This window comes from Meriones unguiculatus, chromosome 11 (assembly GCF_030254825.1).
Source record: "Meriones unguiculatus strain TT.TT164.6M chromosome 11, Bangor_MerUng_6.1, whole genome shotgun sequence".
Lineage (NCBI taxonomy): Eukaryota > Metazoa > Chordata > Mammalia > Rodentia > Muridae > Meriones > Meriones unguiculatus.
Genome location: NC_083359.1, coordinates 55,151,586 through 55,177,416, shown reverse-complemented (window position 1 = coordinate 55,177,416; position 25,831 = coordinate 55,151,586). Strand labels below are relative to the sequence as shown.

General features: G+C 41.2%; 2 protein-coding genes across 2 annotated transcripts in view; both read left to right on the top strand.

Moving 5' to 3' along the window:
- The window catches only part of Zc3h11a (zinc finger CCCH-type containing 11A), a 28,245-nt gene extending 19,383 nt beyond the window's left edge, over positions 1 to 8,862 (top strand). Inside the window, exons 10-15 of the mRNA XM_021633765.2 lie at positions 1,178 to 1,681; positions 2,374 to 2,456; positions 3,843 to 4,158; positions 5,460 to 5,626; positions 6,470 to 6,537; positions 6,896 to 8,862. Coding sequence (XP_021489440.1) covers positions 1,178 to 1,681; positions 2,374 to 2,456; positions 3,843 to 4,158; positions 5,460 to 5,626; positions 6,470 to 6,537; positions 6,896 to 7,154 — 1,397 coding nt within the window. The 3' untranslated portion in view covers positions 7,155 to 8,862. The remainder of the gene's footprint in view (positions 1 to 1,177; positions 1,682 to 2,373; positions 2,457 to 3,842; positions 4,159 to 5,459; positions 5,627 to 6,469; positions 6,538 to 6,895) is intronic.
- A 9,485-nt stretch (positions 8,863 to 18,347) lies between these two features.
- Positions 18,348 to 25,350, top strand: Snrpe (small nuclear ribonucleoprotein polypeptide E). The gene is made up of 5 exons (XM_021633742.2): positions 18,348 to 18,485; positions 18,881 to 18,907; positions 19,576 to 19,638; positions 22,330 to 22,408; positions 25,149 to 25,350. The coding sequence occupies exons 1-5, from the start codon at positions 18,348 to 18,350 to the stop codon at positions 25,202 to 25,204; spliced, it is 363 nt and encodes a 120-aa protein (XP_021489417.2). The 3' UTR covers positions 25,205 to 25,350.
- Positions 25,351 to 25,831: the final 481 nt, after the last annotated feature.

The window sequence follows — 25,831 nt, the reverse complement described above, 5'->3', positions numbered from 1 at the left end:
TTTTTTAATTGTACATCAGTTCATTATTTTCTTAGCTCTCCAGTAATGAGAATGATTGTCTAATGTGAAATTTGTTCCATATTTTATGAGCCACCACGTGCTTGCTGGGAATTGAACTCAAGACCTTTGGAAGAACAGTCAGTGCTCTTAACCTCTGAGCCATGTCTTCAGCCCTTGTTCCATATTTTAAACAGCTGTAGAATGATCTGTTGAGGGCTGTGCATGTAGGTCAGATTTGTGTCCCTTGGGTTTTTTATTTTGTTTTTTGTCTTGTCACCTGTTTTAGTTTACCTCTTGTCATGTTTTTTGTTTTTTGAGACAAGGTTTCTCTGTGTAGCCTTGGCTGTCCTGGACTCTGGGCTATAGACCAAGCTGGCCTTGAACTCACAGAGATCCACCTGCCTCTGATTTTTGCTGGGATTATGGGCGTGCACCACCACGCCCGGCTTCTTTCCATATTTCAAATGTCAGTTCATGAAAGTTTTCTTTGATTAGTTCCTAGACTATGGTTGATGTTTTCACTCTGTGCTTTAAAGCATTTTCCATTGCCATATTGTGTGTAGCTCATGTAGTGGTGTTTGTCATATGACAAACCACGCTTGAGTAGTGGTATCCTTGGTTTATTATCCTACTTCTAACATGGGCCCAGCACAAGTTGTTTTTTGTTGTTTTGTTTTTGTGTGTTTTTAAATTAGTATCTGTCCGTCTGTCTGTCTGTCTGTCTATCTGTCTGTCTGTCTATCATGTCCTGCCTACATGTACTCATGCACGACACAAGAAGGCACCAGATCTCATAAATGGTAGTGAGCATGTAGTTGCTGGGAATTGAACTCGCAACCGTTGGAAGAGCATCTAGTGCCCTTGACCTCTGAGCCATCTCTCTAGCCTCCACCAGTTTTATACACATATTATGAGTGAATAGAGAACTCATTGCTACTTTTACTTAAGATTTATAATGTTCAGGTTTCTCTACTTATAAATTATTTTCAGCCATTCATATTATAGAAATAAAACCCAATAGATTTGTCTCTAGAGTTTTTCTTGCAATTATCTACAATTGAGCTAATTGTAGATAATTGAAGAGTGAAGCTAATGCTGTACATGAGACATCTGATGTTGAGAGAGAGCATAAATCACTAAGATAATGAGTGTAAATATTTGTTCCTCCCTAAAACAGAGAGAGTTAGTAAAGCTGGTGAGATCCACGTGAAGACATTGGAAGAAATTCTTCTTGAAAGAGCCAGTCAGAAACGTGGAGAATTGCAAACTAAACTGAAGACAGAAGAACCTTCACGAGCTGATGACTCTCCATCAGGAACAAAAAGCTGTTCCTCTGTGCGAATTAAAACCTTCTCTGAGGTCCTGGCTGAAAAGAAACACCGACAGCAAGAAATAGAAAGACAGAAATCCAAAAAGGATACAGGTTGCTTCAAGCTGGCAGCAGATACTGAAATGAAAAAGACAGCGATTCTGCCACCTGTTTCTGTTAGCAAAGGACAACCAGAGGAGCCTGCAGGAAGAGCCAGGTCCATGCAGGACGTGCATATTAAGACATTAGAGGAAATTAAACTGGAGAAGGCCCTGAGGGTGCAGCAAAGCTCTGAGAGTAGTGCAAGCTCCCAGCCTCAGGCTGAGTCTGCCCTAGGGGCGAAGAGGCTGTTCCGAATCACCAAGAGAGCAGGTTTGTACAGCCCCTCCAAACAGCAGCACTGTTCCAAAGCACAGGGCAGGATTCATGGGACTCAGAACTTTTCCTAACTGGGGGAATTTGAGTCATCAGATTCAGTAGAGTAAGCAGTTGACAATAGTAGTGGTTTGTAGCTCTGTGCTGTATTCATGTGTATCTTGAGATTTTATAGGACCAGTCTCTTAGCTATAAGTTTGTTTTTTGTTTTTTTTCTTTCTTGTTTCTTGTCACTACTGTCTTAGTTTTCTTTCCATGGTGTGATAAAACACTGATCAAAAACAGCCTTGGGTGGCACTGGTTTACACACACTTCCTGATCACAAGTCCATCATTGGGGGATCTGGAGATAGGAACTGAAAATGAAGCATAGGCCATTGAGGAACACTTCATACTGGCCTGCTGTCCATGGCTTGCTCAGTCTCCCTTTTTATATAACCAAGGATTACTTGCCTAGGGGCGGCACTGCCTATTGTGAACTGGATTCCTACATCAGTTACCAATTAAGAAAATGCCCCACAGGTAGTCTGACAGAGGCATTTTCTCTGCTGCCGTTCTCTCTTCCTAGATGACCATAGCATGTATAAAGTTGACCAGAAAAAGCCAGCTAGTAAAATTGTAGTCAATAAGAAAAGTTTTATTTCATTTCTCCTGAACTTGTATCCGATGGTATTTTTAATATGAATATAGGTGCAAAAGAAGAGAAAAAGCTTGAACTTGAAGACAGTGGTAATGTTTCTCAGAGCAGTGTGACTAAGATGGAGACTAATGAGGTAAGCTTGCTCTGGGGAGACTTACTCAGGTGAATGGTGTGTGCTTTTAGTTTTGGCTTACAGTAAATTTACGTCAACAATTTCACTAATACAGCTTTAAATTTTTTGTTTTGGATTATGTTTTTGTGGTTTGTGTTTTGTTTTTGAGAACTTTAGAGACAATTTCTCACTGTGTAGCTCAAAATCTGCCTGACTCAGCCAGTCTCATTCCACAGTGTTAGATCACAGCCTGCACCCCAGTACTGCGGTTAGGGTTTTCTATGGGAATTTCTTTTTTGTTTGGCTTGGTTATTTTTTGTTTGTATTTTGTTTTTTGAGATAGGTTCTATGTGGCCCTTGCTGTCCTTGAAATCCCCGTGTAGACCTGATTGGCCTCTACCTCATGCTTATCTGCCTGCCTCTGCCTCCTGATTTTGTGGGGATTAGCTTGTCGAGCGCCACTGCTGCCATCTGTGGAAGATTCTTATAGTTCTCTAGATGTTAGTTCTCTTTGTTCTCATAGTTTTTTTAACTGGCTATTAATATTTTGCTGCATGTAATATAAAAATTGATCATTTTCCCCCACGATTATTTACTTTATGTGTGTCAGTATTCACAAATACATGTATGTATATCTGCACAAATGCACATTCTGGCACAATGTATGTGGAGGCCAGAAAAAGACTTCCTATCCTTTGGAACTGGAATTAGAGAATGTTGTCAATATTTGGAGCTGAACCTGGGTTCTTTGCAAGAGCAGCAAGTGTTCTTAACCACTGACCTATCTATTATTAATATAAGTGAATCTAATACTCAAATCCGGTCGAGAGCTATATATTACATCATTTTGCAGCCTGCTCTAGTGTTTGTAATTTCTTAAAGTGTTCATTTTTGCTGGCAATATAATCTGTGAATATAAGCTCTCTGTGGACAGTAGATTTTTACACAGTTGTAAATAATATCATGACATAATATTTTTTTTTTTCAAGACAAGGTTTCTCTGTGTGTAGCCTTGGCTGTTGTAGACTCACTTTGTAGACTAGACTGCCTCAAACTCACAGAGGTCCACCACCTGCCTCCCCTTCTCTTCTCCCCCCCCCTGCCAAGTGCTGGGATTATAGGTATACACCACCACCACCCAGCTCTTTTCCTAACTCTTAATGAATACATGTCTTAATTTTTAGTAGTCATTATTATTTACTTAGGCCTACATAATCTAGTTTTTTAAAATTGATTTCACACATCTTTCAGATCCATTCTTTCAAAGTTAACTTCTGTTTAATATCAAATACTGAGCTTCCTCTTTATTTTGGATCATGTAAAACTCTAATATAACTTAGATATTCACTCAACACTATCGCTGAGAATGTAGGTTTTAATTGAACTTGTACTTGAACTTGTCTACAGACTTCAGATGAGACCATAAGTGATACCACAAAGATTCCAGTCAATAGATGTGACACTGTCACAGAGAAACAGCAGGAGAGAGGAGCTTCACAGAAGGAGAAACCAGCCTTGACACCTGTCTGTGGAGATGAAGCCTCTTACTGTACTCGTGTGGTGGGGAAGCCGGTGCTCACTGCTGTATCAGGCATCACCCGGCACCTGGCTAAACGGCTCCCCACGGAGTCATCCCAGAAGGGGGAGGTAGAAATCTCTGGAATTGGTGACTCAATACTGAATGTGAAATGTGCAGCACAGACTTTGGAAAAAAGGAGTAAAGGTGAGTGGTTTTGATATAGTTAACTCTGGCAACAATAGAGTTGGATCTCCTCTATATTGAGGTCACACCAACAGGTAGTGATATTTCTGATAGAGATAGGCAGAGTTCTTACAACTTAAAATTGCTGTTTGTTGCCTTATGTGGGGCTGAAGATATAGCTTAGTTGGTGAAGTACTTGTCTAGCTGGCACAAAGCCTGGGTTCCGTTAGGGTAGCACAGAAAACCATGTCTGGCGGTGCACACCTGTAATCCCTGTCCCGATGTATTAGGTGCTCTAGAGGAACAGAACCAGTAGAATGAATGTAGACAGAGGGGGTTAATTAGATTGGCTTACATAATACAGTCTGGGTAGTCTGGCAATAGTCTGGTAGTCCCACACCAGAGACACCAACTTAGGTTAAGTGCCTTAGCAGTCCTAATCACATGCTGTGTTGTATGTAAATCAGCCAGTTGTATGATGAGGCTTTGATTTTTGGCAACTTGAGTCCTATGGTAGGTGGAGGAAGATTCTCTTTCAGTATATATTTTGAACACTCTGGGTTATTTATATACATCTGGGTAATTTTTCCATGGAGTTCACTGTTTTCCTCTTTATCCAAGATGCTGGAAGCAAACAGCATCATTGTTTTCTTTCCACAAATGTTCAAAGTTTTATACTCTGAGGCACCAAATCTTTGTCCTTCTCAAGAGGTGAAACAGAAGTGAAGATAGGAGGATAAGAAGTTCAAGGTCATCCTCAGCTACATGATTGGAGGATAGCCTGGAGTACATGGGACCTTGTCTTGGAAAAACAGAAACGTCTCATCTAGAACTTTAGTACATGTTTCCTCTGGTGTTTTGAAATAGTCTTACTATAGAGTCAAGCCCTAGCTGGCCTTGCACTCAGCCTTCTGGGTGCTTAGACTACAAGTGTGTGCAATTGTACTAAGCTTTTCCTCTTGGTTTGCAGAAGAAACCAACTTGGAACATCATAGTAACAGTGAAGAATGTGTCATGGTGACCCATGTAACTTCATTTTTCTTCAGGCTGTTTGTACTTTTGGTATTGCTTTTTGTTTTGTTTTTAAGACAGGGCAGGGTCTCTATATAGCCCTGGGTATCCTGGAACTCACTGTATAGATCAGGCTGGCCTCAGAGTCAAGAGAACCCCTGCTTCTGCCTTCCAGTGCGGGGATTTAAGGCATATATCACCATGGTTGCAACTTTTTTGGTATTTCTGCTACTAAAGGCATTGTGTCTTATTCTGAGCTGCTCTATATGAGATTCTCTAGTTGTTAATCAGATATGTGCTGTCCCCTCTAGCCAAACCCAAAGTAAATGTGAAGCCATCTGTGGTCAAGGTTGTGTCATCTCCCAAACTGGCTCCCAAGCGCAAGGCAGCAGAGGTGCACCCTGCTGTCATCGCAGCCGTGAAGCCGCTCAGCTCCAGCAGTGTCCTACAGGAAAGTCCCACCAAGAAAGCAGCTGTGGTAAGGAGTGATCCACTTCTTTGGTGCTTGATTCAGTGGCAGGACAATTGCCCTTTGGCTCTGTTTTTGTCTCGTACTTCCTGCCATTTCCTAGGCATGGGTTTCTTAGATTGTTACTCTAGTTGGACAGTTGAAGCTGATTTTTGAGTAGCAAAGTACTTAAATAAGTCAGCCTCTGGGTTACTGACTATTGGACTCCCAGGTTTAAAGAATGGTAGCCTCTGGCCAGATACAAGTCAGTGGTAGAGAGACCACCTAACATCCAAGGTCTTAGGTTATCAAAGATCTCCAGGCCTACCAGAGCAAAACAAAAACTATAGCCTTGATTCTAATATGCTCTGGAGTTTAAAAAAAAAAAAAAGTCTGGCTCTGAGTCGGGCAATGGGGAGGCAGAGGCAGGTGTAAGTCTGGGACAGCCAAAGCTACATAGTCAGGCCCTGTTTTGTTTGTTTGTTTGTTTGTTTTTTAAAAAGCCTGGCTTACAGTCTGGGGACAGGGTTCATGCTACACAAGTATAAGGACATGAATTTGAATTCCCTAGCACCTACATAAAAAAGCCAGTGTGTCCATACGCTTGGCTGTGACCCCAACACTGAAAGAAAAAGACAGGTGGCTCCCCAGAGCTCACTGCACAGCCAATATAGCTTAAAACCATGAGCTTGAGGTTTAGTAAGAGATCGACTTCCCGAGGAAGTAAGGCAGAGAACAGAAGACTCATCTTGACCTTTTCTTCTGACCTCTGAATGCTTGCACATGGGCACTTGCACATACATGCATGCACAGCATACTGACATCAAGAGAGGGAGTCTTAACTCAGTGATTTACTCTACTCTTCCTTTGTAGGCTGTCGTCCCGCTCCTCTCTGAGGATAAATCCGTCACCGTGTCTGAGACAGAAACACCTAAGGACAGGTAATACCTTCTTAACCAGACTCCAGGCCATTTCTGGTTTTGCTCTCTAGCAAAAAATGGTGATAAGTCACTGAACTTTTACAGATCAGCCACCTTTAAAGCTAACTCCACATTGAGGTCAAAAAAAGCATGAAATTTGGGGTTGCTGCTCTTTAGTGATGCAATTGCTATTTGCCTTTATTGAAAAGATAAATACCTGGCTAAATTCAAAAGGTATTCTGAGTTAGTGAAAGTATTTTGTGTGTGTGTGTGTGTCTATGTCTTTTCATTAACTCTGCCAGAGGCCGTGTGGTCATTTAACCATGGAAGATGGTCAGATGGTCACAGCTGGGTCTAATAGTCTGTTTTTCACTTACAGTTTTGTGCTGTCTTCAGCCCAGGCTTCCTCAGAACCCTTGCTTTCAGAAGGATCTGGCCCTTCCTCATCCCAGATGGCAACCAAAGCTCGCCGGCTGAGCTCTGCCTCAACAGGAAAGCCTCCACTCTCTGTGGAAGATGATTTTGAGAAACTAATATGGGAAATTTCAGGAGGCAAATTAGAAGCAGAGATCGACTTGGATCCTGGGAAAGATGAAGATGACCTTCTGCTTGAGCTCTCAGAGATGATTGACAGCTGAAGGTGAAGGGGATAGTGAGGACACTTAAAAAAAAAAAAAGAAAAGAAAAAAAAAAAACCTCACCAAAAACTGGACTTAGTTTCATCTATTCTGACATTTACCTGAGGTGATAATTTCTTTAAGTCTCAAATTTTGCCCAAATCAAAAGTATACCTCTGAAGTACCTGTGTGTGTCCTGGATTCCCTTGGGGTCAGATCTTTTACATCCCTTGATAACCATTTTGCCCATTTGATGCCATTGTTTAGCATCTTTGAGAAGAAAATTCTGTAATGCCCTTCTCTCCACATGAGACTGAGCTCCAAATGAAATGGTGCAAGAGAACTGAGTGGCTCCTTGAGGTGTTTGTCAGTGTGGGCTATCTTCCCCTTTGCTGTATTTATTTATGTATTGTCTTAATATTATCAGAGTTTAAAATGAAGACAGCTGCTAACCATTGTGGACCAAATGTCATGCTACCACTAAACAAAAGACCCACTCAGTCTGTGTTAAATTGTATGTCTTTTTAAAGGTATTTTGGAGATTCGTCTAAGCTTTAAAGAGGGCCGGGTGGCTCAAGAACCTGAGCTATGGACATAATTCTGGACCTGGTCCTGTTGAGATAGCTACTCCATAAGCCTCTGAAGAGCAATAGCTAATTTATTATTACTGTAATTTTTTAAAGGCTTTAAAGTGCCTCGGGGGTTCCTTGAAACTAATTTTCTACTTCTGGGATTCCCTGGATTCTTTATAAGAGATGGTGACATGACTAGGGAAATTCTTTTTTTAGTATGAAAATTGTCCCTTCAATACTTTTCTCTTACTGGCATTGAATTATCACAGAGACAGAAAATTGGTAATTTTTTTAATTTCTAACTCTCCCAGAAAACTCCTCTTGCCTAGTATTTATTTGATGTGCTTTAACCATGGGAGGAGGGGTGGCGGGGGGAACTCATTCAAGCTGCCAGTATTTATCTACAACCTGGAGCGGTACACTGGGCTGTACTGTTGCACGGGATGGCAAGATGCACTGGGGTGTATTGGATACCTCCAGTTTCTTCATTTCTGGATTGAGTTTTCTTTTCTTGATGTTGGTCTTCTTCATATCACCTCAAGGTTTAGACTTGTAGGAACAAGTCTGATGAGGATAAGTCTTCAAAAGAGACACTGTACAGAATTAGGAGGAGGAAAGAAAGACTTGTTCATTGTGATACTTTCTGTAGGTGGCCAGTTTGTTTCTCATAGGGAAATCCTGGCTCACCTGTCATGTTGGCTCCTAAGGAACTGCTGTTGTAAGCGGCTCATCAAGAGTTGAAGTTCATGTAGCCTTGTTGGGAGTATGGAAAAGGAAGAAAGCCACAGGACTGCCAGTCAGTCTGGGAAGACCTGGATGATTCTGCACATGAAAAAATGACTTGAAGTTTATGTATAGACATTTGTACCAATCCATCTTCAGCTGACTGAATGTTGTATGATAACCCTCTCCAAAGCAGAGGTGGAATGTTCTGGTTTCACCACACATTTTATAAACACATTTCCTTTTTTGAATTGGCCTGTAGATTGTAGGTCTCTTTTGTATATAACCTCTATTCTTTTGCTTTAAAAAAAAAAAAAGTCTGTTCATATTTAATGTATTAGTCAATGATTTGTGTTCAGCATTATTTGAACCATTTGCCATTACCGAAAGAGAAATACTTATTTGTGTTTTAAATAAAACTGATATAGGAAATACTTAGTTCTTAATCATTGTAACTCAGTGATGCTATTAATTTTTTTAAAGGAGGGCAGGTTTAAAAGTGATCTTAATATTCCATGACTGAGAATTTTCAAGCTTGAAGATGGAAGAAAAATTTTAACTCTAGTACAGGGTTTTTCAATGTGTATGCTGACTTCTGTTACAAAAATACATGTAAGTTTTTAGTAACCGAAGAACATGTTTTTCTCTGCTTGTAGCCTAGTAGTCCCCAGGCTGAAACTGTAGCTGAGAAGTGGATCACTTGCTTAGTCCACGTGAGCCTTGGTCTAGCCTAACACTGTGCCCCCAAGTCCTGTCACTTTCAACAAACTTCATACACGTATCTTAATAGTAATGGGTCAGATGTTGCAGTTTGGCTCTGCCCAAAAATGTGGAGATAGTTTTATAGTTTATATTTTTGAGATCAGACCAGATGTGGCATATGGCAGAGGCAGGAGAATCTCCTAGTTGAGGCCAAAAACAAAACCCAAAACCAAAACAAAAAACCCCATAAGATTAAAGTCTGTGAAATTCTGACCTTACCACTTGATTCTCTCATGGGCTACCCATGAGAGTCATATCTGCCAGTCTCAGGAACTCCCATAGAGAGAAGGCTAAGTAATTACAGCCACACAGGAAGCTTATGTGGATCAGACTCCTGTGATCCTGTTCGGAAACTATTGCTTCATTTCATCTGAATAACAGCTATTTAAGATGGGTGATGTTCCTGATTTTGGCAATTTAGCAGCAGGAAATGCATGAGTTCCAGATGTAAATGCTTAAAAGAAAAAGCTAATGTAACAGCTACTGAGGAGCCATTCTTAAACTAAATCTACAGAGAAAGGTCACTGGTAGATTTAATGGTTAGTCTGCTCAAGCCCAGTCAGCTTGTGTAGCTCAGGCTGACATTGATGGAGGACATGTCGTGCTTGGGACTGACCCTGCATTCCATACCCTGCAGTTGATTTTTAATTTGCAAAGTGATGTCAAAGGTTGTGGGGGCTGGAGAGATGCTCTGCTGATAAAGGCACTTGCCTCACAATCCTGGCAACCAGAGTCCAATAAAGACAGAACAAACTCTACAACACTGTCCTGACTTCTATGCTTGTGCCATGTCATGTGTTCCTCACCCCCAAAACAAGTCTCTAAATACTTAAGGGGGGAGGGGGCAGTGACTCACCTATGATGAGTAACAAGCCTGGTGGCCTGAGTTGAACCCTCTAGTCCCACATGGTGGAAAAAGAAATGACTGTTGCAAATTGACCTGTTAACTCCACACATGTACTGTGGCACATGTACACCTATAAACATAAAAATAACTTTAAATGATAAAGGGCCTGAGCACAAAGGAATCATTTGATCTTGACCATTTTCTTAACACTACAGTAAAATGAGCAAAAATAGTGACTCCAGAACATCAATCTAGGATTTTTTTTTTTAATTAAAAGTTGAAGTCTTAACTAGGCCTTTTATTTAATCTGTATTTGCTGTATTTAGTTCCTAAGGTGAACCGAGCAAAAAGCAATAATCTTTACTTTGTTCTCATAGCAGTGAAACAATAGTCCATTGAACTTAGACTGGTTTGTAGTCAAGGGAGCTAGAGAAGAAAGTTTAATGGTGTTTCATTTATACGAAAAGGAAGTAAACAGATTAGGGAGTCATTTAAATTGAACAAGAAAGTGACAGTGGAAGGAAAAGGGAAACAGGAACCCCTACCTGATGGACCATTACCCTGATGGAGCAGCTATACTGAGCTGTCACATGTCTGTTTTGAGAGCTCAAAGAGTGGTTTCCTTTAGAAAGGTACCAGGAGGAAAGGTTACACGTTTGGCATTGACTGCCTTAAGGAGTCAGAGCAATTTTGAACTTACACTGTAATTAAACACTTTTGGTCACTAGGGGTAGGTAAGTGTAAGTCAAATTCCTGCTCTAGAAGTACTTAAACAATTTTGAGAGTAAGTGATGTCTGCAGAAGGCATTGGGTCATAAGACATCTGTGAGCTGCCTGGCAGGGGTGCTAAGGACTGAACTCATGGTCCTCTGGAAGAGCAAGTGCCCTTACCCTCTGGGCCATCTTCCAAGCCCTTTAAGAAATAATTTTAAAACAGGAGTTGGCCAGCGTAGTTGCTCATGCTTTTAGGGAGGCAAGAGGATAGTTCAAAGCCAGCCTGTGCTATATAAGAATATTTCAGAAAAAAAGTAACAGGAGGGAGTAGTACTTTTTTCTTTTTTTTGAGACAAGGTTTTACTATATAGCTTTGGCCGGCCTGGGACTTGCTATGTAAACCAGGCTGGCCTGGATTCTTAGGGATCTGCTTGCCTCTAATCCTGGGATTAAAGGTATGTGCCACAATGCCCAGCTTTACATAGAAATTTTAAGTAGATAATATTCCAGAGAAAACGAGGAATGAGTTGGAATTGTAATATTTTTTTCTGTTTATTATTTTACTTTTATTTGAGAAGGGAGCTCATATGGCCTTACACTTTTTAACCCCCCTCTGAAATGCTGGGATTACAGGCATACATCAGCATTTCTGGTTTATGTAGTGGAGACTGCCAACACCTGATCTTAAACAGATGATCTAAGCCACAGAGTGATGATCTTATGCTTGCTAATGCCCCCACCCTCACTGTGATTCTGCTTTGTGCTCTCTGCCTTTGTTAATTGATTTTTGACACAGGATCTCTCTACATAGTCCTGGCTGTCCTGGAGTTCAATGTAGACCAAACTGCTTCTTCCTGATGCTGGGATTAAAGGTGTGCACCACCACGCCCAGCCCCTTTGTAAAAGGAAAAAAAAATGAATGTGTGTATTTTGCTCGCATATGTGTACTATTAACATGACTGGTGCCTGCAGACACCAGAAGAGGGCGTCAGATCCCCTGGAGTTACAGATGGTTGTAAGCTATCATGTGGGTGCTAGTAACCAAATCTGGGCTCTTTGCCAGTATAATTAATCATCTCAACTGAGAGCCATCTCTTTAGCTCTGCCTTCATTGATAATGTGGCCTCCTACCTAAAGGGCCATGACCATTGGACTAACAATCTCCTTTTACTTTAAACAAGGCTGATGTCTATCTATAAAGCATATCATCTTCATTTACCCTGCATTTGAAAGGTTCTTTTTTTTTTTTTTTTTTTACCAGCTAGGCATTGTGGTACATACCATTAATCCCAGCACTCAGGAAGCAGAACTGAGTGAGCTTGAGGCCAGCCTGGTTTACATAGTTCAGGATAGCCAGGTCTATAGAGACCCTCACCCTCAATAAAGAACTTGTTTACCAATGCTTTCTCAGAGACAGAAAATGCAAGGGGTGTAGATGAGAGGTAGAATTCTTGTCTAGTACACAGACGACCTTGGATTCAATCCCCAGCACAAGGGGGAAGAGAGACATGAGTTTTTAAGACGAGGTTTTTTGCTTGCCTTTACAGTCTCTAGCTAAGGTGCATTAACCTTCCCAAGGGGCTATATGTCATTACAAACCAAACAGTTAAACAGTCTTCTCAGTTCTTGAGAGTAAAAGTCCAGGCCAGATAGATGGTATTTCTAGTGCTCTTTGTGGCTGTGGATAGCTGCTGCAGTGTCCTTACGTGACCTCTCCTGTTCCCATGGAGAAATAGAGGCCTGTGTGCTGTCTCTTGGCTGTTTTGCTTTTGTTTGAGTACTGGGCCTGGAATCCAGGACCTCATGTATGGGAGGCAAGTACTCTACTTGACCCTGACCTATATCTCCACTCCCTCTTTCTCTTCTAAGGACACCAAAAAATGAAGTTAGGTCCTACCCCAGAAGATCTCATACGACCTTAATTAACTCTTCAGCAGCCCTATCTCAAAATAAAAAATAGCTAAAAACAGAAACAAACCACCTTATCTACAAATATAGCCCCATTCTGAAGTACTATGAGGTTAGAGCTTCAACAGAAGGAGTATCATAACAGAAGGAATCCCATAAACGTTTGTTGCCTGATTAAGTTCTTGACTCATTTCAGGGCTTGCTGATCTTTGCTGGACTGCCCTGTCTCATCTTAATGTCTTTGTTGTGCTTTCATTAATTCCGGATGCTCCACAAGATTCCAGATGAAACAGAACTTCATCCAAATGGAGAAAGGTCTTAAATATTTGGGAAGTAGCTGTTTATTGTAATGTACAACTGTAATCCCAACAATTAGAAGGCACAGGCAGGAGGATTAGAGTTCAGTGCTAGCCTTGGCTACAAAGTAATTTGGAGTATGAGAGATACATGAGATACTGTGTCAATAAAATTAAATCAGAGTATCTCTTTGAGCTAGTGCATCTTTTATAGATATTTAGAGTGTCATGAAAAATCTCAAGATTCACAAGAATTTTATGGTTAATTGTAAAAAAAAAAAAGCCAAGGTTTTGCCCAAGTTTTTATTACTGATTATATTAATTGAATTGTGACATGTTCATTCATGTATCAGCAAATACAGTATGTATAAAATAACATTCTGGGGGCTGGAGAGATGGCTCAGAGGTTAAGAGCATTTCTTCTTGCAGAAGACCCAGATTCAGTTCTCAGCACCCACATGTCTGCTCACAATTGTCCATAACTCCAGTTCCAGGGGATCCAACACCTTCTGACCTCTGTGACATCTGGCATAAATATGATACACAGACAAACATGCAAGCAACACACTCATACATATAAATCTTTTTTTAAAATGCCATTCTGTACTTGATTAACTTTTTTTTTTTTTTTTTTTTTTTTTTTTTTTTTTGAGACAAGGTTTCTCGTTTCTCTGTGTAGCCTTGGCTGTTCTGGACTCACTTTGTAGACCAGGCTGGTTTTGGACTCAGATCTACCTGCCTCTCTCTCCTCAGTGCTAGGATTAAAGGCATGTAACACCATGCCCAACTATTAAAGAAGTTTTAAAGAATGTTTTAAAGTTTTAAGAATTTTATTTTAAAGCTTTCTTGTCATTCTTTAACAGAAGGAGTATCATAACAGAAGGAATCCCATAAACGTTTGTTGCCTGATTAAGTTCTTGACTCATTTCAGGGCTTGCTGATCTTTGCTGGACTGCCCTGTCTCATCTTAATGTCTTTGTTGTGCTTTCATTAATTCCGGATGCTCAACAAGATTCCAGATGAAACAGAACTTCATCCAAATGGAGAAAGGTCTTAAATATTTGGGAAGTAGCTGTTTATTGTAATGTACAACTGTAATCCCAACAATTAGAAGGCACAGGCAGGAGGATTAGAGTTCAGTGCTAGCCTTGGCTACAAAGTAATTTGGAGTATGAGAGATACATGAGATACTGTGTCAATAAAATTAAATCAGAGTATCTCTTTGAGCTAGTGCATCTTTTATAGATATTTAGAGTGTCATGAAAAATCTCAAGATTCACAAGAATTTTATGGTTAATTGTAAAAAAAAAAGCCAAGGTTTTGCCCAAGTTTTTATTACTGATTATATTAATTGAATTGTGACATGTTCATGCTTCTTTAATGACAAGAAAGCTTTAAAATAAAATCCAGGTAGTTGCCTAGCTTTAAGAATTACAAATTCATAGCCAATCTATTTTATATTCTTTTTATTTTTATATGAGTGTTTGCCTTCATGTATATATATGTAACACGTGTGTGCCTGGTGGCAACAGAGTAATAGAGGGAATTGGAGTTATTGTTGTCACTGTGTGGGTCCAAGGACCCTGACCTAGGTCCTCTGCAAAAGTGGTCAGTGCTCTTAAAATGCTGAGCCATTTCTCCAGGCCCTCAGCAAATCTTGTCTCATCTCTTCCTACACCAACTATTCGGCTGTCAGGGCTGGGGCCAGGGTAAGATAAACAGGTAATGGGCACAGTTTAAGGATGTGCTTATTCTTGGGGTCCTAGTTACACTTGTATAATTCCTTAAATTCTGCTACAGCCTAGCTTGAGATTGAAGTAAATCATACCACTGCTTGCTTTTCCCCCATCAGTATGTCACTGGCTACTATTTCCTGTCAGGACACAAGATACAAAAAGAGCTCCTTTAATCTTGATTGCGGATGCACTGTATTATAAACTGTGGAATAATTTAGCTATTTTTTATTGACTGACAGATTGATTTCCTGCCTGTATTTCCAATAATAGTACCATAATCACATTATGACATGCTTAAATTTATCTGGGAGATGGGGGAAGAGAAGGGATCAAGGATATGTGTAAGCTTTGTTAGTCAAACACTGTCAGTGAGCTAAACCCAGGCTGCTTCAGAAACAAAAACTTTTGAAGAAATAAACATTATGTACTCTATTATGTATTTAAATATTATAATTTAAAACTTAAGTTATACTTGGGTTTACTCTAAATGCAAAATCCAAATGGAATTTTAAAATTTTGATAATCTAGGTACTGAAGAGATAGCTCAGAAATCAAGAGCGCTGGTGGCTTTTCCAGAGAACCTGGGTTTGATTCCCAGCACCCACATGGTGGTTCACAATCATCAGGAACTCCAGTTCCAGGAAATGTAGTGCTCTTTCCTGGCTTCCACCTGTACTAGGCACACATGTGGTACACAGACCTACATGCAAAAACACCTATACACACAAAATGAAAATAATTAAGAACGTTTTGCCAGGCAGTTGGTGTCACACACCTTTAATTTCATCAGAGGTAGGAAAATCTCTGTGAAGTTTGAGGCCAGCCTGGACCACCAAATAAAATATAAAGCTAGAATATTTACAGTAGTGAAAATGGTTCATGAGTAAACATGGGACATCTGGACAAATATAAACCACACAAACCAATTTTAGGGATTCTCCCCCTAAATGTTCACTGTTCTCCACCCTAGAATACAATATAATACATTGTACTTATGATGTGTGTTCCCATGCATGTGTGTGTGTATATATATATATATGTATATATGTATATATATATATTTTTTATTTTTATTTTTTTACAGACAGGGTTTCTCTGTAACCCTGGCTGTCCTGGAACTTGTTTTGTAGGCCAGGCTGGCCTCATACTCAGCCAACCCACCCACAGATATGCCTGTCTGTTTCACAAGTGCTGGGATTAAAGATGAGTGCCCCCACACCCAGCAGCAAGTATACAGTTTTTAATGCAGGGTGCATGGTGTGGAGGTCAGAGGACAACTCTCAGGAATGGGTTCTCTTCATCCAACTTTACAAAGATTCCAAGGATTGAACTCAGATCACCAGGCTTGCATTGCAAGTGCCTTTTACCTGTTGAGCCATTTTGCTGGCCCTGAAAAATCTTTTTTTTTTTTTAAGAAAAAAAGAAATAATGTAACATTTCTAATGAGTTGTGTAATCAGGTAAAGAATTGTTTATAGGATTCAACTCACCAAAGTTTAAAATCAGAAAATGCAAAAGCAAATAGTGAAGTATCTTTGCATTTCAAAAGGAGGAGATATACCTGTGTTCTCTCCATGATGTCTTTGAAGTCAGTAAATCTATCTCTCTGTATGGGGCCTTTTCACATACTTGAAGTATGATACATTCTCTTTAAAGAAATAAATTTTCTATGTAAAAAATTTTAAGTTCCTTTTTGTAGCTTAAACATAGCTTTCAGCCAGGTGTTGTGGAATGCCTTTCATCTCTGCACTCTGAGGCAGAGGCAGGTGGATCTTCGTGAGTTCAGGTGAGCCTGGTCTACATAGCAAGTTCTAGGACTGCCATGGCTACAGAATGAGACCCTGTCTTTTAAAAAAGTAGCTTGTGTAATAATACTTTAATAAGATTGGCATTCAAGTTATTCCCATCCAAAGAAGACCTTAGGTAAGCAAATTTAGATTTTTATTTGACCTAAGCCTTATCTCCTAAGATGCCAGTCCCCTTAGACACAGTCTAAAATCCTTTCAGTTCTGAGCTTCCTTATTAGAAAGTGAATATCCCAATTAAATAAAATTTGAACCAAGCCACAAGCCATGTCATAACAGAAAACTGAGTAGGCTTGCCTACTAACACTGAATTAGTCCCTTTTCTTGCTAGTTGTGTTATCCAGGGCAGGGAAGGTGTTAACAGGGAAGCCTTAACACATACACATAGCCACATAGCTCCTGACTTACAATTGCTCACCCTGAAAATGGAGTGAAAGCAATATGAATTCTGTAAAAAAAGATACTTTCATTTCAAATTTTTATCTTTTTCCTGGTAAGCCACTCGAGATACTTATGAGGTGGGGGCAGCTGCAGCTTTGAGTGAAAGGCTGATATGTTGTGTTGCTAAGCGATGGTATTGTATAGACTAGGCATATATTTTTTCAGTAATTTTATGTGTGAATGTCTGTGTAAATGCACAATCGTGCATGTGGAGGCCAAAGGATGTCATCAAGTGTCCTTCTAAATCACTCTTCATCATAGCTTTTTTTTTTTTTTTTGGAGTCGGGGGTAAGACCGGGTTTCTTTATGTAGCCTTGGCTAGCCTGGTCTACTCGCTTTTTTTTTTTTTTTTTTTTTTGGAGTCGGGGGTAAGACCGGGTTTCTTTATGTAGCCTTAGCCTAGCCTGGTCTACTCGCTTTGTAGACCAGGCTAGCCTCGAACTCACAGTGACCCATCTGCCCCTGCCTCCCTGAGTACTGGGACTATTGCCATGCGCCACCATGCCAGGCTTCATCATCTCTCTTGAACCTAGGACCTGCCAATTAAACTAGAGTTGGCCAAAAGCAGGCCTCCTGTCTCTGCCTTTCCAGTGCTGGAATTACAGGCATAGACAGCCTATGTCCACTTTGTGCTGGTGACTGAATGCACGTCCTGCTTACCAAATCATCTACCTAGGGCCCTCAGTATCTGTATTAAATGCATTTTTAAATTTACATTTTCAACTTACCTTAAGTTTATCAGGTTGTAACCCATGTGGGTTGTTTTGTTTTGAAACAAGGGCTCTCATAGCTTAGATTGATCTGGAACACACTATTAGCAGGCGACCTTGCTTGAGCCTTCCATGAGCTGAGATTACAGGTGTGTGCAAACCCTATATAGTTCAAGGATCACTTGTGCACTTGCAGAAGGAACGGAGAGGGCGAGGCCTAATGACTTATCACACAACTCTGAGAGGGACTCGAGCCCAGCAAGCCCATTTCAGCACCTTCAAGCTAGATAGATTGCCATCTTCAGTTGCCACCTCAATAACTACTCTCCATAAAGATGACACGAGTTGAATCTGTTATTGGCGCAAAGTACAGCTATATGGCAGTCCAGACGGTCTAGGGCCCAGAACAAATAAGGGAGGTCTGCAGACTGTTTTGGACAAGATGCCGTCCGCAGCATGGCCACCAGACCTAAATTCCAGAACAGCTCTAAGAATAGCACCAAGGCAGAGGCAAGCCTACTGTTGGTTGCCTCTAAGGACCCGAAGGGGCCAAAGCGTAGGCGCCACCTCCAGGTGGAGCTGAAGGCCAGACCTCGGTTTCAAAGAGCGGTTGCCTCTGCGGAGGCTATAAGCATAGAGAAAAAGCGGCTCCGTGGCTAGAGAGGCATTTCCCAGGCGGGGCCCACATCGCCGACGACCACATGCACTTCCGTTTCCAGGTTTTACTTCCGGAAGTTGCTTTCCCAGGCGGCCTTCTTAGTCGTGTGGTCTTTGTGACTTCCACCATGGCGTATCGCGGCCAGGGCCAGAAGGTGCAGAAGGTGATGGTGCAGCCCATCGTATCCTACCCAGTGTGAACTCTGGGCTTTGGGTCCGTAGACGCCGTGAGCGTGGGCGGGGATGGGGCAGCCCGATGCGGGCCGCTTCCCGTGAGGCCCCGGGGCGACTGAGGAGGCCGGAAAGCGCGCGGAGTTGAAGGGCCGCGGGAGGCGTCGGAGGGACCGTGCCCGGCGTGCGGTACTCAATGAGAGCGGGGCCGACAGAATAGGAGAGGAGGATGTGGACCATCAGGAAGTTTCGAGAAACGAGGGCGATGGGGAGGGAGTGCCTTCAGAGTTTACGGGGCATCCTGAGTGCTTGCGTGTGTAGCGCGACCTGGGGCTGAGTCAGATGAGGGCTGGGGGCAGGACCTCCACTGTTGGTATGTTTCTTTTCCTTGATCGCCGTGGTGCAGAACCTCATCTTCAGATACTTGCAAAATGTACGTAAGTTAACTTGTTTCCTTACTACTGATCCCAACAGGGCTCAACTTCTCTGATCCTTGTGCTTTAGAGTTAAAAATCGAGGGGGACTACAGTTAAGGATCAGGTTATGGGGAAAGCGCTATTTAATAAAATAGTGCACGCCTGTGCCTGACTCACATATGCACCCAGTTACCATTATTCTGCAAAAACAAAACCACCGATTTCGAAGGATTTGTCGGCAAACTTAGTGACATCTGCATCTACTTTTCCCTTAAGTTATATTTAAAATGATAACACAAAAAGGAAAAGTTAGATACAGAGAAGCTAGTGGCAAATGCCCTTCTTTGGAACGATTTTTACGCTGTTTATTTTAGAATGTTAAAACAAATGAAAAAATAGTTTTAAGCCATCGTAATTTTTAATCCCCAGAATCAAGGTTAGGTGTGTGACTTTGAAAATTTAGAAGGGAGGGCGGTGGATTTCACTCTTTGGGATCTGGATTTTGCTCAGAAGGGTTTTGTCAATAAAAACTATTGCTTTGTGCCATGCTGTGAACAATTCTAACGGTAAGTATGTTCACGCTGGAAGCAATGATTAGATTTTGAGAATAATTTGTTTATTGTGGAATCAGACTAATGGGGTGGAATCTGTATATTTCTAAAAAACGTTTTTATTTTTATTTCAGAGATCTCGAATTCAGGTGTGGCTGTATGAGCAAGTGAATATGCGGATAGAGGGCTGTATTATTGTGAGTACTGAGGTTATATTTTCTCAGTTTGTTATTAGAAAAAGACATCTCAAGATGGCCAGCCAGAGCAGTATACAAGAAGTCAAGGCCCCAACCCAAGGAAAGCTCTTCAGGACCCACTTTATTTAATCTCTTCTTCTTGCTTTGGCTGATAGGGTTTGATAGTTCTTTTTGTTTTTCAAGACAGGGTTTCTCTGTGAATCCTTGGCTGCCCTGGACTCACTTTTGTAGACCAGGCTGGCCTTGAACTCATAGTTGTTTTCTTGAAGGGACTTAAACTTTAAAGAAGAGCTTAGTTTGTGTGGAGAGGGAACAAAAACAAAACAAATCAAAATTAGAGAGAGGGGGATGGGGTCTAAGAGAAGATTTTCATTTTGGATTAGATAATGCCTGAATAGAACTGATAGGCTTAAATGAGATTTATACAGGAACAGGATACCTTAAGCAGTGTTTTTGTTCTATCGATTTTAGTCTTTCATTGTTTTGGTGGTGCCAGGGATCAAATCCAGGGTTTCTTGGATACTAAACACCTGCTGTACCACTGAGCTACAGCCTCAATAATTTTTTGTTGTTTTTATCTGTATGAGTGTTTTGTGTGTGTGTGTGTGTGTGTGTGTGTGTGTGTGTGTGTGTGTGTGTGTGTGTAGTGCCCAGCCAGCTCAGAAGTTGTTGGCCTCTGGTGTGTGTGTGTGTGTGTGTGTGTGTGTGTGTGTGTGTGTGTGTGTGTGTCAGTCAGTTTTTAAGAGAGACTTAACAGCTGGCATGGTGGCACATGGCCACCCAGCACTCAGGAAGGCAGAGACAAGCAGATCTCAGAGTTTGGGGCCAGCCTGGTTTACAAAGCAAGTCCAGGACAGCCAGAGCTGTTACATAGAAACCCTGTGGTGGTGGGGGGAGCATGTACATTTTCATGTTCATTAGTGTTTTGCAGCATACCTGGAACTGGTGTTGTGAGCTGCTGTGTGAGTGCTGGAAATTGAACATGAGTCCTCTGGAAGAGCAGCCAGTACTCTTAACCACTAAACTATCTGCAGCCCTGGTTTTGTTATTTTTGAGGAAAGGTATTGCCGTGTAGCTCAGTAAAGCTTGAACTTGCCATCCTACCTCAGCCTTCTGAGATTTACTATCCATGTTCAGCCACAGTAAATCTTTTGGGGCTGGGGCTGGGATATATTGATGTGTATATTCATGTGTGAATGGGTGCATGTGCAAGAGGGAGACATTGGGGATCTTGCTCTCCACTCTTATCATTCATTCATTCATTCATTTATAGTGTTGTGCCTGCACCCCAGAAGAGGGCACCAGATCTCATTATAGATGGTTGTGAGTCACCATGTGGTTGGTTGCTGGGAATTGAACACAGTTTCTCTGGTAGAACAGCCAGTGCTCTTAACCTCTGAGCCATCTCTCTAGCTCTGTTCTCCACTTTCTGAGAGAAGATCTGTCACTGAGCCTTGAGTTTATGGATTTAACAAGACTAGTTGGCCAGTAAACCCCAGAAATCCTCATGTGTCTCGCCAGCACTAGGTGCAGCAGTATGCCACTGTGCCCTGCTTGTTTTGAGTGCTAGGGTTCCAAACTCAATTCATCATGGCTACTAGTGCTTTATCAATTGAAGTATCTCCCTAGTGCCCACTCCACTTCCCAAAGCTGTATACTGTTTTGAAGAAAAAAGTATTTTCGGGAATATTTTGTTATTGTATGTAAATATCAAGAGTGTCCATCAATAATCTTTTACCAGTTAGAACAAGCACAGTAGTTAGGGGAAGTAGTGATTGTGAGGAACATGGAAGCTCAGTGCCAGGAGGTGATCCATGCATGCATACACGGGATTGGGCAGGTTATAAGAGGTGGAGTGCCTGGCTGACGTATGTAGTGAATGTTTAAGTCCAAAAGATTGAAGGACTTTGGATCATTCTAGCTTTCTTTGCTGTTAAAAATAGGTAGTCTACAATGAAGTTTCAAAAAAAAAAATAGGTAGTCTGTGGAGGAAAGCCAGTTGCCTAATGTGTGGAAGTTCCCTGAGTTAATTCTCAGCACCATCCCTACCCTCCTCCCGAAAATTGAAAATGCCCCAAGAATTGGGCATGATACATTTGACCAGGCAAGGTGGCACACACTTCTAGTCTCAACGCTTGGAATAGAGAGAGATAGAAGGACTGGGAGTTTAAGGCTATCCTTGGCTACAGAGGAAGTTTGAGGCAAAGAGGCTACATAAGAGCTGTCTCAAAAATAAGCTGAAGAGATGGCTCTTTCAAAGGACCTGGGTTCAATTCCCAGCACCCACAATGCTATAGCTCACAACTATCTGTAACTCCAGTTCCAAGGGATCTGATAGATTCACACGAGTGCACATAAAATTAAATAATTAAAAGGGGGCTCAGTAGATAAAAGCATTTACTGTTCTTCCAGAGGACCAAGTTCAGTTCCCAGTATACACATTTGATGGATCACAAGTCCCTGTGCTTCTAGCGGATGGATCCAGTGCCTCTGCCCTCCGTAAACATCCATTCACAAATACATACACATAGTAAAAATTTAAAACTTTTAAAAGAACACAAGTTGATAGCTATGTTTTAGGTGCAAAATTAGAAAAGGGATAAACTTCTAAAATTAGTTTGTATTTCTAAATCTAATCTTTGAGAATGGTTTGATATTTGTTTGAAAATGATTTGTCAATTGGCTTTTCAGGGCTTTGATGAGTACATGAACCTTGTATTAGATGATGCAGAAGAGATTCATTGTAAAACAAAGTCAAGAAAACAACTGGGTAAGAATGTAGTTGGCTTTACAGATTTCTGTTTATTTCACTGGCAGACTTGAATGGCCTGCAGCTGAATTCATGTTTAAATGTAGTTACTTTTGAAGAGAGAAGTGGGCCTTGAAGCCATCTTCTTGTCACCTACTCATAACCCACTCCTTTGTTTTTGTTTTGTTTACTAATAGGGTCTCATGTAGCCCAGACTAGTCTCAGTCTTGCTAAAGATGAACTCCTGACCTTCCTTCTGGCCGCCTCCACCTCTGAGATCCTAGGATCATAGTCACACAGTGATGTTAAATCTAATGGTCGTAACTGGTGTTCACTTATGTTTAACATTAAACAGAATTTGACACAGTTAGTCAAAACACTTTGATCCCTCGTTTCTGTGACAGTGTGTGAGGTTTTCTTATTCATCTTTGGTTGGTTGTTTTCAGGCTTCTGTGTAGTCACCCTTTGCCCCCCAGCCATTAAATATTTGAGGCTGGTTCCAGCTCTCCTTTGATGTTTTCCCTAGACCAGCAGTTACCTGTGGGCCACAACTCCTTTGAGAGCTGAATGACCCTTTCACAGGAGTTACCCAAGACCATGAGAAATCAGATATTTACATTACGATTCATAACAGCAAACTTACAGTTATGCGGTAGCAGGTAGCAGTGAGAAGAATTTTGTGGTTGGGGTCACCACAACATGAGGAAAAGCGTCAAAGCAGTAAGAAGATTGAGAACCACTGTCCTAGGCATCTATTAAAATCACAGTTACAGTTACTAATCTATGCATTGACTTCCATATTTATGTGTCTAGCCTAAACCTCTGCTCTAAACCTGTTGGTTTCCACATGAGTGTTTTCAAGGCAGCCTATTGAAACCAAATTCACTTCCTGCTTACACGTGTTTACAGTGGGTTTGCGGTTCACTTCCTTACTGAGTAGTAGTTTCCATTCTCTCTGCAGCTCCCTCATCCCCTTTAAGTTGCTCTCCAGACTTGACTCATCTTTTTGAAACACTGGATCTGACCTTACCAGCTGTTGCTTGAAATTCTTCCTTGTTTTTGTTTTTCCTATGAAAGGACAATTTTTGATGTTTCTGCAAGAACCTTCTAATCTGGCCTTGCCTTCTACTCATTTTATGTCACATTGTCCCATTTTCTGAGCAGTTGCCATGCTTGTATTTCAGAGTTGTTTGTTTTGGGAGGTTTGTTTTGTTTTAGAGACAGGGTTTCTCTGTGTAGCCCTGGCTGTCCTGGAACTCACTCCCTAGACCAGGCCGACCTCGAACTCACAGAGATCCTTCCACCTCTGCTGGAATTAAAGTTGGTCACCACCATTGCCTGGCACTTTCCGTTCCTTAAACCTGCACGTTTGTCCCATTTTCTGTTTGAGGTAGAATCTCCCAGTTGAGCGCAGGCTGGCCTGAACTCTGACTTCATTTTCTGAGTGATGGTGTTACAGAGCCATCCTACTATCTTCACAACTGACTCCACCAAATACTTTTACAGATATCATTCCCTGTGTTTTCAGAATTCAAATTGAGCTTTCTCCAAGAAGCCTAAAATGTAATTTTGTTTCTCTTAGGGTGGAGAAGGACAGGGCTGTGATATGTTGAGTTTGTAGTGAAACATTACTGTATCACACTGCCTCTTTGTAAGACTCAGTGCTCCATAAGTGCATGGTCATGTCCTCTCTAATTCCAATAAGCTCAGTAGCGATTTAGTACTTGACAGAGAAACTCAAAAAAGCCCAGGTAACAAGAAGGGATCTTAAGGATTCATGGTCTCATCAAAAGACAGTTTATTACCTGACAGTAATAAACTATTACTGACAGGTCCACACCTTTACTCCCAGCACTTAGGAGACAGAGGCAGGCCAATCTCTGAGTTTAAGGCCAGCCTGAGATGAGGATATCCAGGGCTCTGTTACCCAGAGAAACTGTCAAAAAACAAACAAACAACCCATACACAAAGAGACCTAGTTTATTTTTGTTAGAAGTAGTCAATGCCCTGGGGGAAAGCAGTGTGACTCAGTCTTTAATCCCAGCACTTGGGAGGCAGAGGCAGGCAGGTCTCTTTGAGTTCAGGGCCAGCCTGTCCAAATCAAGTCCAGGACAGCCAGGCTACATACAGAGAAACCCTGTCTTGAAAAAAACAAAACAAAACAAAAAGTAGTGCTCGGATTCATCAGTGGTGGAGTTCAGCTATCTCTTTCCCAAACCTTAATGATTCTTTTGAACCAGAGCTATATAGGGGAAGAGTAGATTCTAAGAAATAATACTGGGTTTTGTTTGCTTTTGAGGTGCTCAAAAGCCCATGATGTCCTTAAACCTGCAGTCCTACTTTAGCCTCCCAGTGCTGGGATTGCAGGTGTGCACTCTCACTCAGCAAGGTGGATTTCTCAACATATTAACAGTTCTGAAGATGGGATTGAAATATAAACTTGAGGGACACCTCATTTCTAAACTTTCATGAAACATACTCCATCAGCCTTTTCACTTGACTTAGATTGTAGGAATTACATTTCAGTGAAACAGTTTTGTTTTAGTTCTGTTGTTACTGAAGGGTGTGTATGTGCCTGTAGACCTGGTGGAAAACCTTTCAAAATGTGGACACTTGAAAACTTTCCCATACTTTATAAAGAGAAGTATCTCAAAAGACTGCTCAAAACCAAATTCTGAGGCTAAAAAAAAGACGACTATATGTCTTTCTGTGGTTATTAACAACTTTTGTAACATCTTTTTTTGTTTGTTTGTTTTTATAGGTCGGATCATGCTAAAAGGAGATAATATTACTCTGCTCCAAAGTGTATCCAACTAGAAATGGTCAAGTATGGGAGAAGTTGTGATTGGAAATCGGTTTTTAAAGACATTCTTTGCGATGAGAACACCCTGAGACATTTATATGTATTGTTTTAGTGCCCCTTACCACTAACAATAAATGCTGTGAGATTGTTTTTGTTACAACTTCTTTACATTGTTTGATTTGGGTGGCAAAACGTTTTACATAGTAGATCTTCCAGCTGATGCTATCTTAAAGTTTCTGAGGGTTACAAGTTGCCCTTGGCATTTGCTTTTCCTCGGGGTGGATCTCTGCATTGTTGAGGCAAAGAGAATACTGCCTGCACAGGTAAGCTGCTAATGCTGGGTGTGTGGGGGGGACGCAGGGGTGGGATGTTACAAATAAACAGGCTTTTTCACTAGTGCTGTACTCATCAGTTCTACATGCTTTGGGGTGGAATGTAGTTTGGCATTAAGTGGTTTTGTCTGTCACACACACAGCCCTGTTTTGATCCCCTGCATTACAAAAACAACCAACTTCTGGGTGTTGCAACACTAGCATTTCTAAGTGTAGGAGGTCGGGGGATATGTTCTTATCTGTTAGCTTAGCACTTACTGAGACACTAAAGTCTGAGAATTTTATCATTAAGATCAGAGTGAAAAACAT